The 12,169-nt window shown below is 41.2% G+C and overlaps 2 protein-coding genes and 1 pseudogene across 3 annotated transcripts; 2 read left to right on the top strand and 1 right to left on the bottom strand.

Moving 5' to 3' along the window:
* Nucleotides 1–579: 579 nt before the first annotated feature.
* LOC149030030 (V-type proton ATPase 16 kDa proteolipid subunit pseudogene) lies at nt 580–1,133 on the bottom strand (annotated as a pseudogene).
* A 527-nt stretch (nt 1,134–1,660) lies between these two features.
* On the top strand, nt 1,661–8,935 carry LOC149030029 (FT-interacting protein 7-like). Of its 2 annotated transcripts, none has more exons than XM_089142350.1 (2): nt 1,661–2,041; nt 5,670–8,935. In XM_089142350.1, exon 2 carries the CDS (start codon nt 5,763–5,765, stop codon nt 8,790–8,792), a length of 3,030 nt encoding a protein of 1,009 aa, XP_088998476.1. In that variant the 5' UTR covers nt 1,661–2,041; nt 5,670–5,762; the 3' UTR covers nt 8,793–8,935. The 2 variants fall into 2 exon arrangements, with proteins under 2 accessions (XP_088998476.1, XP_088998475.1); XM_089142349.1 differs by having other exon boundaries at nt 1,661–2,046.
* Nucleotides 8,936–10,090: 1,155 nt separating this feature from the next.
* Nucleotides 10,091–12,106, top strand: RHS8 (root hair specific 8). The gene has a single exon (XM_089142351.1). It carries the CDS (start codon nt 10,192–10,194, stop codon nt 12,103–12,105), a length of 1,914 nt encoding a protein of 637 aa, XP_088998477.1. The 5' UTR covers nt 10,091–10,191; the 3' UTR covers nt 12,106.
* The last annotated feature ends 63 nt before the right edge of the window (nt 12,107–12,169 follow it).

The raw sequence follows: 12,169 nt of genomic DNA, 5'->3' as shown, positions 1-12,169 counted from the left end.
TTATGTGTAGCTTTTAAGATAGACACAAAGGTTGTAAGAAATAACATAAATATAATAAAGCATATTTCTTCCAAAGTCACTATTTTATTGCTTAGTTCATATATATATATATATAATAAAATAAAATAAAAAAAATACCTACTAATATTGTGTGAATCCTACTGGTGGTTGAATCAATTGAATTATGAGTTTGTTGCTAAAAAGGGTCTATCGAGCCTATGAAAAATTTTGGGTTTGTAGTTTTGTATTTTGTATCCTTTTATGCATGGAGATTCTCATTTGAAAATTTTAAATTACGCAAGCATTTAAATTTGTTTGGATATTAAAACTAATAAACAAATTAACGATCTATCGTATATCAGAAAAAGTGGAAAACATGATAATCATGTGATATGATAAATGCATGCAAAATATCATTTTATCCTCAATAAGATACATGTAATCAAGGAATGATATCTTGTCGGGATTCGCTGGTTCGCCACCCAGAGAACCAGGCGAACCAGGCGAACCGAAGAAATCTCGTTGCTGGCTTGCTGCTACTCTTTCTCTCTTTTTTTTTTCTTCTTCCCCCACGTCCGCTTACTTCTTCTCTCTCTTTTTTTTCTTTTTTTTCTTCTCCTTCAACGATCCATCCTCAACGATCCCAATTGCCATACTAGCAGACAGTCCGGCAAGACCACAAGCAAGACCAGAAGAAAGGTGGGCATAACCATCACATAGCTAGGTAATAAGATTTGGCCTTAGGGTTTATTCCAGTACTAATGATGATAGCAATAATCAGTCCATAAATACCTAAAACTCCAGCCATAACAATCGGAACGATCGATTTCATCACAAGCTCGGCCTCATAACACCCATAGATGCCACACCAACACCACTCTTTGCGGTTCCATAAGCAACTCTCATACATGAGAAAACTAGGTCAGTTGTAGCCCCAAGGAAACCAAAGAATGGAGCAGTTTCATCGCCGTTGAAGGTAGACGACACACGATGTCGCCGACTCTCTGCCGCTGCAAAATCGTAGCAATTTTCTAACGAAGTTTTGAAATCTCGATATCGGTGGCTATTTTATTTTGGCAGTGGGCTGAACTGCAAAATTCGCTGAAAAATAGTTCCTTGCATGTAAGATCCATGTACGTGCATTACCTCTTATCAAATCTCAAATTTACTTCATTATATCCCATGCATTGCAAATTTGCAACACACAAATCAATCCAGGACAATCCAGCAGTCAATAAATAAACCCATATTGATGAAATTAAATATTTAAACTATAAAACTTAAAAATTCAACCATAGATGATAGACCCCTTTTGCATTTTTTTTTCTTTTGACCAAAAAATACTATCAACAAATGTAAGAAAATGGCATTACTGTTATTCCATAATAGACAAAGGGTATATTCGTAAAATCAAGTGATGTATCATGATAGCATCACCCTATCAACCAAACTTAAAAATTAATTTAAAAAAAAACACACGAGTATACACGTTATCAACGTTTTGGTCATTCTGGACCAAAGTAGAGATTTTGCAGTTCCCACCATTAATTAAAGTTGTGAAGTGACTTTTTTTTTTTTTTTCCTTCAAAATAAATAAATATCAAAGAAAAGTCCAAAGAGGGAAAAGAAATAAAAGTATTTTTAAAAACTGAAACGAGAGAAAGAGAGAGTCAGAAAAAAATGTGTTTTTGTGTATTCCGTATGGCCATTGTGAACGATTTCTCAGTCTTCACGACTCTCTGTGTTTCTGCTGTGAACCATACGAGAAGCTTTATGTAGGGTTCAGTTTTTGTTTGTTTCTTCCTTTCTCTCTCTTCTTTTTTATGGCTCTTCTAACGCGCTAAGGCCTGGGACCATAAATTGGCAGCTGCTCTACTTTTTATGTTTTGATTCTTGACCCTGAAACCACCCACTGTTTCAAGCTTTGAGATCTGAAGAAATGGAGCGAGTCTTGGAGATATGAAGAAGATTTTCATCGGAAAGAGATCATGTTTCTGATGTTTAGCTACTAAAAGCTCCCCTTGAACAGAGTTTCAGACTAGTTAGGTACTTTCTTGTTGGATTTCTTCTTCTTCTTCTTTCATTGTCCTTGCGGTGTGGTTAGTCTTTGTTTTCTTCTTCCTTTTCATCTCTCGTCTTGGGTTTTTGTTAAATGAAGGCTGAGATTATTCAGTTTGGGTGGTACGATTTAGCTTCTAGGAACCAGGTAGACCACGACTTCTTGCTTGAGCTTTCGTCGGAAAACCGACATCTTGGGTTTCTTTGTCTCTGTTGTTGCGTGTATAGAAAGGCTAGGAAAGAAAATTCTTTTCTCCGACGCCTTTGTGCTAAATTTGCGCTGTTTTGCAACCTCGTAAGTGAAAGCCTATTTTTTTTCTTCTTCTTTTCAAACGTTTTTTTTGCTTCAATTATTGTAATCTGTGAACTCATATAGGAGCCAAGTACAGAACCAGCTGAAAGGTTGTAACTTTTACCCATTTTCCGGCGATTATCAAATTGTCTGTTGGCTGTTGTTTTGGAGGTTTTTCCCCGGGGTAGGGTGGGGTTGTGGTTTGAATTCAGCAATTTCTCCTTCCGATTTTCTGTGAAGAATATCTCTTTGGATTCCAGATGAGATTGATGTTGGGGCTTTCTCGGTGGGGAAAGATGTCCGTGAAAGCGGATGGGGTGTGTTTATGTGCGTTCTTTTGGGTTAATTAAAGAAAAAGTGGTTTTTGTGCCTTGGTGGAGCTTTCTTCTGTGTTTGCTTTTTCTGTATGAAAAGTATGGAATATCTGGTTCTCTCTCAATGTTTAAATTATCCGATGTAAAAAGTGTGCATCCTTTTGCTTTATGGATCTCGTTTGTAAAGTCATGGACTTCATTGTTTGCCAGGTTTTTTAGTCTTATAAATGGAAGGAATAACCGTTAAACATCTCCATGATCCACTCACAAGTGACGAGAAATGAGAATTCTGATTCTGAACTTTTTTTTTCTTGATTTTTTCTCTGTTCTTAACTTGGAAAACTCAAGTTGTTTACTTACAGTATCTGTTACTTTCCTTTTGTTGGTCTATGCGATGTGTGTGGTCATGCTTCTATCATTAGTTCCCAAAATTCTCTTGTATTCAATGAGTATGACCTTTCTTTTGGAGGTTCACCTACTGATTGCTGCAACAGTAATCTTGTATGGTTAATGATTTTGATCAGCAACTGTATTCTCTGAAATTAAAGCTACTGGCTAGGAAAAATTAGGGACAGACTTACCTATCAGATGGGCATGTAAATGTTACTGCTGGTTTCTTGTATTCTCTTAAAAGTATCTTCTTCTGTTGAGAACTTACAAAAACTCCTCTTTCTTCTTGTTTTCTCTTTTGAATTATTCCACCTTGTACCTAGATGCAAACTCTACTCATTCTTAATCATCATTGGGCATTTCTTTTTCGAGGGTGAATCCTTACTCTTTCTTATTCTTTTATTTTATTTTACTCCCTGCTGTTTTTTGGTAAGTTCATCCTCAACCCAAACATCTTGTGTTAGTGACACTACTACTTAGCCTTGTCCCGGAATCCTGTAAAGTTTGACTAAAAATATGATAGTGGGAAGATTCTGTCGAATGTACCATAGTGGCAGACTCTCGAAAGACAATTAAAAAGACCATGTTGCCCACATCTCCAATCTTATACTTCCTTTCTCCTTTCTTCTTTCTTTGTTCCCCTGCAACCCCAACCATGTATCTGTTTTAACAGCTTGTTGTGCCAGTCTTGAGTTGTCGGACCATGGATATTGTTTGCCAGAAAATCAGACTGACCAGTGTCCTCTTTTGGCCATCCTAGACTGTTGTGTTCTTCCAATGATGGAGGATTTCCACAATTGAACAAGCTCCCTCCCCTGTCATCAATCTATCCTTGAGGGTTTCAACCAGAACTAGAATTGCACCTTTGCCAAGTGATGCCATTTCAGGAGCATAGGCACTATAAACTCTCACCCAACTTCCCAGACAAACAAGAAACACAAACAACATGGTCAAGGCCAAATTCAAGAAATCTTATTTGGAATCAGTGATCTGGAACTTATTCTAGTCAAAACCCTAGGGTTATTTAGTGCAAAGTAAATCTTAATGAGTGGCTTCATCCATCTTTTTTGGTGAATCAATCCAAGTTGGATGCATTGATTGCTGGGGCTAACTGAACATGGGATTCTTCTACGGAGTAAAAGTAATTGGGATGTAGGCACACTAACAGTAGTTCCTGGAGAGGGTAAAGATGATGACGAATTAAAAGAACTAGCTTGGTGACTTGACCAGATTTTGGCTGGTAGTCGGATTGTTACCAGATGCGGATGGGGAAGATGAAGATTTAGCTGATCAATTGAGGTCATGATCACATTGATTTGTTGAATCTCACATTCTGGTTTTTTTACTTCTTTCTTCTTCTTCTTCTTTTTTTTCTTTTTTTTTTTCTGGTTATGGGTGTGCAAGAGTGAGCAGGGATTTTTATGTTCTGCTTTTCTCTTCCCCCCCCCCCCCGGATTGTCATCACTTCTCCTTGACTCCGAATGTTAGTTAACACCACATCTCTTTCCCAACTCCCTTCTCAACTGACTACCATGAATCCCTAACAAAATCCTCACCCATCTCAACTGACCTACTTCATTTGGAAATCTTCTCTTTTGCCAACAACCAAAACCCTCATTCAAGTCCCAAATTTGGAGTTATTTCCAATCGGAATCTGGCCTTCTTCGTCTTCATATGTGTTTATGGGCATTGTTCAGATTGTTTTCATGGGCAGCTCTCTATTGAACACGTACTGCATAGCCAGCTTTCTTTTGGAGGATCATGTTGTGTTTCATTAGGTGCCTCGATTTCTTGGTATGCTAGAGAACTAGTTTAGTACTTCGCAGTGGAACCCTTTGCAGGAGGAGGGAGATAAAGAAGCAAGAATGGTACAGGTGGTTGAGGGATGATGGATTTTTTGGGTTTGAATGAATAGTCAGTCTGATGTCATGACTTAACAGTGTTTCCATGAACTGGGTATGTTTGATAGAATTCTTGCACTTTAGGGGATGGGAGTGTCTTTCACACAAGGTACAGGGGATTGCAGTGTAACTTATGCTATTTTTATTGCTATGGATTTCTCAATTTGCTCTATCCCCTACATAACAGTAAGTTAAGTCGTGGCGTTGGGGTGTATGGCAAATCCCTGATTATCATCTGACAGACTCAGGGTTATAGTTGTGAAGGTGATAAGGCAACCCAAAGTGATGGAGGAACACCTAGGCACCTCAATGGTTGTGTTTTTAATGTTGTAAACTTACTGTGTTTGCCCCTTGTGTTCCTAAAAGTTCTTTAATTCATGGATTATAAAGAGTTTGAAAATAAAACTAATGTAACTTATAATTGTGGTATATCTTGTGCATGCAACAAGATTTATCTTCATTGAACCCCCCCCCCCCCCCCCAAAAAAAAAGTGTTTTAACTGAAATGGAGAAAAAAATGAGAAGTCATGAATTATTTGATACCTCAATGGGTGTCAATAAGAGAATCTTTTTCTTTTTGGTTATTTTTTGGATCACTTAGTTTTACATCGGGTCTTCTATAGTTTTGTTGCTTGGTGCACTTTTTCTCTCCGTAATTTGTTTGCTTTGTGTTTTTTAGTTGTTCTGACTTTTTTATTTGTAATCTCTTTCCAGGTATTGGTGGTCTTTCTTACCTAACCTCTACTTGGTTAGTTAAAAATTCCTTCTCTGAATTCCTTTCCAACTGGATAAAAGAAATTCCCAGCCATGATGAGCAACCTCAAGCTAGGGGTGGAGCTGGTGAGTGCATCTAACCTCACGGCTAAAGACAATGAGGGTTCAGCCAGTGCTTTTGTGGAGTTCCACTTTGATGGCCAGAAGTTCCGCAGCAGTGTGAAGGAAAAAGATCTGAACCCTTTTTGGAATGAGAGCTTTTATTTCAACATCAATGATCCCACCAATGTCCAGAACCTTACACTTGAAGCCAATGTCTACAACGTCAACAAAGCCACCCAATCAAAATCATTTCTGGGGAGAGTCCGCATTAATGGGACTTCATTTGTTCCCTACTCTGATGCTGTTGTCTTGCACTACCCATTAGAAAAGCGCAGTGTGTTCTCCCGTGTAAAAGGAGAACTTGGCTTGAAAGTCTATTTCACTGATGACCCTTCAATAAAATCCTCAATTCCAGTTCCTGATTTTGGATCCTTGCCGAATGCTGACTCCCGTTCTTCCCAACCACAAATGCAACAACAAGATCAAAATCCAGTCCCGAGTGTGTTCTCTGGTGACAAAAAATCTGAGTCAAGACACACCTTCCGTCATCTTCCTAAAGAGCAACACAACCAACAGCATCATTCTACTGGATCTATGAGCCAGCAACAGGTGCTTTATTCTGCTGATGAGATGAAACCTGAGCCACAACAGTCAAAACTTGTTCGCATGTACTCAGCTTCATCATCCCAACCAGCTGACTATGCATTGAAAGAGACTAGCCCATTCCTTGGAGGAGGACAGATTGTTGGGGGCCGTGTTATACGCGGAGAAAAACATGCTGGCACTTATGACCTCGTTGAAGAGATGCAATTCCTATTTGTTCGAGTTGTCAAGGCACGTGACCTTCCTACCATGGACATTTCAGGCAGTCTTGACCCGTATGTGGAGGTTAGGGTTGGAAACTACAAGGGTATCACGAAGCATTTGGAGAAAAACAGAAACCCTGAATGGAACCAGGTGTTTGCCTTTTCAAGGGAGCGAATGCAATCATCAGTTTTAGATGTTGTGTTGAAAGATAAGGATTTGGTCAAGGATGACTTTGTTGGCTTGGTTAGATTTGACCTCAATGAGGTGCCAACACGGGTTCCACCAGATAGTCCACTGGCTCCGCAGTGGTATCGGCTGGATGACAAGAAAGGGGACAAGACAAGAGGTGAGCTGATGCTTGCTGTGTGGATAGGTACTCAAGCAGATGAGGCATATCCTGATGCATTTCATTCTGATGCTGCACTCCCTGCTGAGAGCTTGGGTGGTTCTACCCAACTCTTACGTTCAAAGGTCTACCACGCACCAAGGTTGTGGTATTTACGAGTCAATGTCATTGAAGCACAGGATTTGGTTCCAAGTGAAAAGAATCGTTTCCCGGAAGTGTATGTCAGGGTACAGCTTGGTCACCAGGTGTTGAAAACAAGGACTGTTCAGGGCCGGACAGTGAGCCTGCTCTGGAATGAGGATCTGATGTTTGTTGCTGCAGAACCCTTTGAGGAACATCTGATTCTTACAGTTGAAGATCGTGTTGGATCTGGCAAAGATGAGACCATGGGACGGGTCATCATACCCTTGAATTCTGTTGAGAGGCGTGCTGATGATCGACCAATCCATTCTCGTTGGTTCGGCCTTGAAAGGCCAGTTGCTGTGGATGTAGATCAGTTGAAGAAGGAGAAGTTTTCCAGTCGACTTCACCTCCGAGTCTGTCTTGATGGTGGTTACCATGTTCTTGATGAGTCAACCCACTACAGCAGCGACCTTCGTCCAACTGCAAAGCAAATATGGAAGCATTCAATTGGTGTTCTTGAACTTGGTATTCTGAAAGCAGAGGGGCTACACCCAATGAAAACAGTGGATGGGAGGGGTACGTCAGATACGTATTGTGTGGCAAAATATGGTCACAAATGGGTGCGTTCACGTACCATCATGAACAATCTTAGTCCGAAGTACAATGAGCAATACACCTGGGAGGTTTATGATCCAGCTACGGTTCTTACTGTAGGAGTATTTGACAATGCCCATTTAGGGGAAAAAAGTTCAAACGGTCACCGGGACATGAAGATTGGGAAGGTTAGGATACGTATCTCAACGCTTGAGACCGGTCGTGTTTACACGCACGCATACCCATTGCTAGTCTTACATCCTTCCGGTGTTAAGAAAATGGGAGAGCTGCATTTGGCTATACGGTTTTCGTGTACATCATTGATGAACATGTTACACTTATACTCACGCCCACTATTGCCAAAGATGCACTACGTAAGGCCACTAACTGTTGTGCAACTTGACATGCTGCGTCACCAGGCTGTGACCATTGTGGCAGCACGGCTAAGCAGGGCTGAGCCCCCACTACGGAAGGAGGTGGTTGAATACATGTGTGATGTGGATTCACACCTCTGGAGCATGCGGCGCAGCAAGGCTAACTTCTTCCGGCTAATGTCAGTATTCTCAGGTTTGTTTGCAGTCGGTAAATGGTTTGGGGATGTATGCTACTGGAAGAACCCTATTACCACAGTGCTTGTGCATGTTCTCTTTGTGATGCTTGTATGCTTCCCAGAGCTGATACTTCCGACAGTGTTCCTATACATGTTCCTGATAGGATTATGGAATTACCGGTACCGTCCACGCTATCCCCCACATATGAATACAAAGATCTCTCATGCAGAGGCAGTGCACCCTGATGAGCTTGATGAAGAATTTGACACTTTCCCAACATCCCGCAGTGCAGAACTGGTGCGAATGAGGTATGACAGGCTGAGAAGTGTGGCAGGGAGGATACAGACTGTGGTTGGAGATGTTGCAACACAAGGGGAGCGTATTCAAGCCTTGTTGAGCTGGCGTGATCCTCGTGCTACTGCAATCTTTGTCACATTCTGTCTTGTTGCTGCATTAATGTTGTATGTGACGCCTTTCCAGGTGGTGGCTGTTATTGCCGGCTTCTACTTCATGAGGCATCCAAGGTTTCGTCATAAGTTGCCAGGAGTGCCAATCAATTTCTTCCGTCGGCTGCCTGCCAGGACAGATAGTATGTTGTAAATTGGCAGATCTGTATTTCTAGGTCAGATTTGCAGATTTGTCTTTTGTAGAGATCTTGTTTGTCCATGTTCTTCTTTTTGTTGTATGTTGCAAGCTGGTAAAGTTCCGCAGGTGCTGCCACAGCATGGAGGAATGAATAATAGTAGCAATCCTAATTTATGTTTTCTATTTCCTGAACAACTGGATTAAAAATTGTGGAGTTGGACATGATTTTCACATCTGTATATAGAATATTGAAGGTTTTTAACATTCAGGATCTTGTGAGTTTGGAAGTCTTCCAGGGTTTTTTAGTTGTAAAGGGCAATACCAGGAGGTCATTCAAATGTGTTCCTCTTCCATTCCGCCGTCAAAACTGGGTTTGGCAGATAGGTGTGCTCTGTTTTCCGTTTCCAAGCTAAGCGGGCGACGATGTTGATGGGCTATATTCGTGGGAAAGATTCCATTGTAAAACTAGGATAAATTTTGTCGAGATCATTACTGTTCAATTTCAGTTTTTGAGTGCCTGAGCCTTTGTTGCACAACCTGGATGGTTGGTGAAGATGTGTTTCACTAATTAAGAGTTGGTAACCTTAAGGGGGTTCATTCGGTTGGCAAAGACTTTGATTTTTTTAATTCAAAGGTCGAGACTTCAATCTCTTTGGATCGGAGGTTATAGAGATCTGAAAATTCCATGTCAAACTGTGTTTTTGGGATGGGAAGTGGTTGAAAGTTGAAATAAATGATTGGACAAAGAGATCTGTTTGACTATATAACAAAAACGATTCGCACATGATTTTTGCTTCCTCTGAGTATTTTGTCTTTTGACTGCATTGAGAATTGGAAGCCAGATTCGAAATTTGTGCTGCAATTCTCATCATATATGACTTTATAATGAGTGCCGCATACGTTTAAGGAATATAGTGATACATTGATCGAGACGTGCAACTAAGAAAGAGATCTTCTTGCCAAAAAAAAAAAAACTAATAGAGAGATAGAGGTGAAAAACGACTTCTAAATTCTAATATCTAAACAAAGTATTTGCTTCACAAACACATGCAGAAGTAAGACTTCCATTAGGTATGGGAAAATGGGATGGAAGGACAGATATAATGATTCAGATGACTGGTTGCGTTGCATGGACAACTAACAAGTACACCGCAGAAGCTTCCATCACGCCGCCCATATCATATACAGAGTGGTGAAATAATGTAAAGTATTCTCAGGAACGTGCTCTACGTGACTACGTGCTTCCATGCTCTGTTGAACCCATTCTCTCTCTTGATAAGTTGTTGGTGATAGCTATAAGGAGGATTCTTGAGTTGCAGATAAACACCTGGAACTGAAAAATAAAGGCAAGAACTGCCAGGGAAGAAGAAGAAGGGAAGTGGGCTTGAAGGGCGAAGAGAAAACAACGTTAGAGATGGCAGTTTCTGTGACAAGGAGGAGAGGAAGTCTTAAAGATGCAAAGAAAGCAGCAGCAGTTGCAGAGGCGGGAATGATGAGCAGAGTCTTATGTGGGATGCTCTATCGGATACCAATGCTGATTCTGCTTTCCATATTTCTCTTCATTTGGTCTTCTTCTTCCATCATCATGTCTGGGTCTTTCTTCCATGTCTGTGTCTCTTCTCGCAAACTCAGTGATCTCTATTGTCTCTCAGCAGGAGCCCACCCTAGCTTCAACCTCCCTATTTCCCTCAATCAAACCAGCAATAGCGAGAGAACCCAAGTCTTCGACGCTATAAGATCAAGTTTTGATGCTATCAACACCACCAGTGGCAGCAGCCACCCCACCATTGACAAGTACAGCAGTGGTAGCACCCAAGATAGCAAGGTTGGTGTTGCTAGCCACAACAACGATGACCCAGATTCCAAGATTACCATGGTCCAATATAGCAATGCTGGTGTTGACCAAAATTATGACGATGATTCAACTTCCATGATTGCCAATGCTAAGGCAGTAGAAGAGCAATTAGAACTTCATCACCCATTTACTTCGGAGCCGGATCAACTTACGGAGAGCAACGGCGTTGAAAATGACGAACACACCGATGGTAGCGATGATAAAGAAACTAAGGTTGCTAAAGCAGTTAAGGTAGTTGAAGATCAGCTGCAGATTCATCGTTCCTGGGCATCTAATTCTTCTGCCGTTGATGAGAAGACTTGCAATGGAAAGGGTATTTTTCTGTATGATCTTCCTTCAAAATTCAACAAAGACCTGTTAGCTCAATGTGGAGATATGATGCCATGGCAAGGTTCGAGCTTCTGTGAATATATGGAGAACGAAGCAATGGGTCGCCCAATTCCGGCGCTCGGCAAGGGCTGGTATCGAACTCATCAGTACTCGCTGGAGCCATTGCTACATGCAAAGGTGTTGAGGCATCCTTGCAGAGTTTACGATCCAGATCAAGCCAAGCTCTTCTACGTGCCCTACTATGGAGGACTTGATATCTTGAGGTGGCACTTCAAAAAGAACACCACCGATGATGTCAAGGATAAATTGGGTATTGAGCTCGTGAATTGGCTCGGAGCCCAGAAATCCTGGCATCGAAATAATGGAAAGGATCATGTTTTTGTGTTGGGGAAGATTTCTTGGGACTTTCGTCGAACAGTTAAGGATGGTTGGGGGACTCGTTTCTTGCACCTTGAACAGATGCAAAATCCTATAAAGCTATTGATCGAGCGACAACCATGGGAAATTAACGACATTGCGATTCCACATCCGACCCACTTCCACCCTCAATCAGACGACGATATCGCAGCTTGGCAATCGAAGATTATCAGTTCGAGCCGTAAGAACCTCGTAGCATTTGCAGGCGCAGAACGACCTGAAGACCAAGATACCACAAGATCTATATTGATCAATCAGTGCACATCAAGAACCGATGGGGCATGTCGGTTCCTGGATTGCAAGTCAGGCAGCTGCAGCAACCCTGAGACGTTGATCCAGCTATTCACAGAGTCAGAATTCTGCTTACAGCCACCTGGTGACAGCCCAACTCGAAAATCGGTCTTCGATTCTCTAATCGCAGGTTGCATTCCGGTAATACTTGATCCATTCACGGCTTTCTACCAGTATCCTTGGCACTTACCAGAAAATCATGGCAAGTACTCGGTGTTCGTGGGTAAGGAAGAGTTGAAGCAGATGAATCTAAACGTGGTGGATAACCTAAAAGAGGTTCCTAAGACAGAGAGGGATGAAATGAGAAGGTTTATAGTGTATGAACTATTGCCTGGTTTGGTTTATGGAGATTACAACTCACAGCTACGGAGGTTCCAAGATGCTTTCTCCATATCCATAAACCATCTTCTAAATAGGGTTAGCAAATTGGAATGAAACCCAAGCTGTAATCTTCTCTAATTTCTGCTCTTCTTCCCCAGTTGTAAGTGTGAATCTGTAA

The sequence above is a fragment of the Hakea prostrata genome, chromosome 1 (genome assembly GCF_041222555.1).
Source record: "Hakea prostrata isolate BN-2017 chromosome 1, UWA_Hpros_2, whole genome shotgun sequence".
Taxonomy (NCBI): Eukaryota; Viridiplantae; Streptophyta; class Magnoliopsida; order Proteales; family Proteaceae; genus Hakea; species Hakea prostrata.
This window is presented reverse-complemented; position numbering and strand designations above follow the sequence as displayed.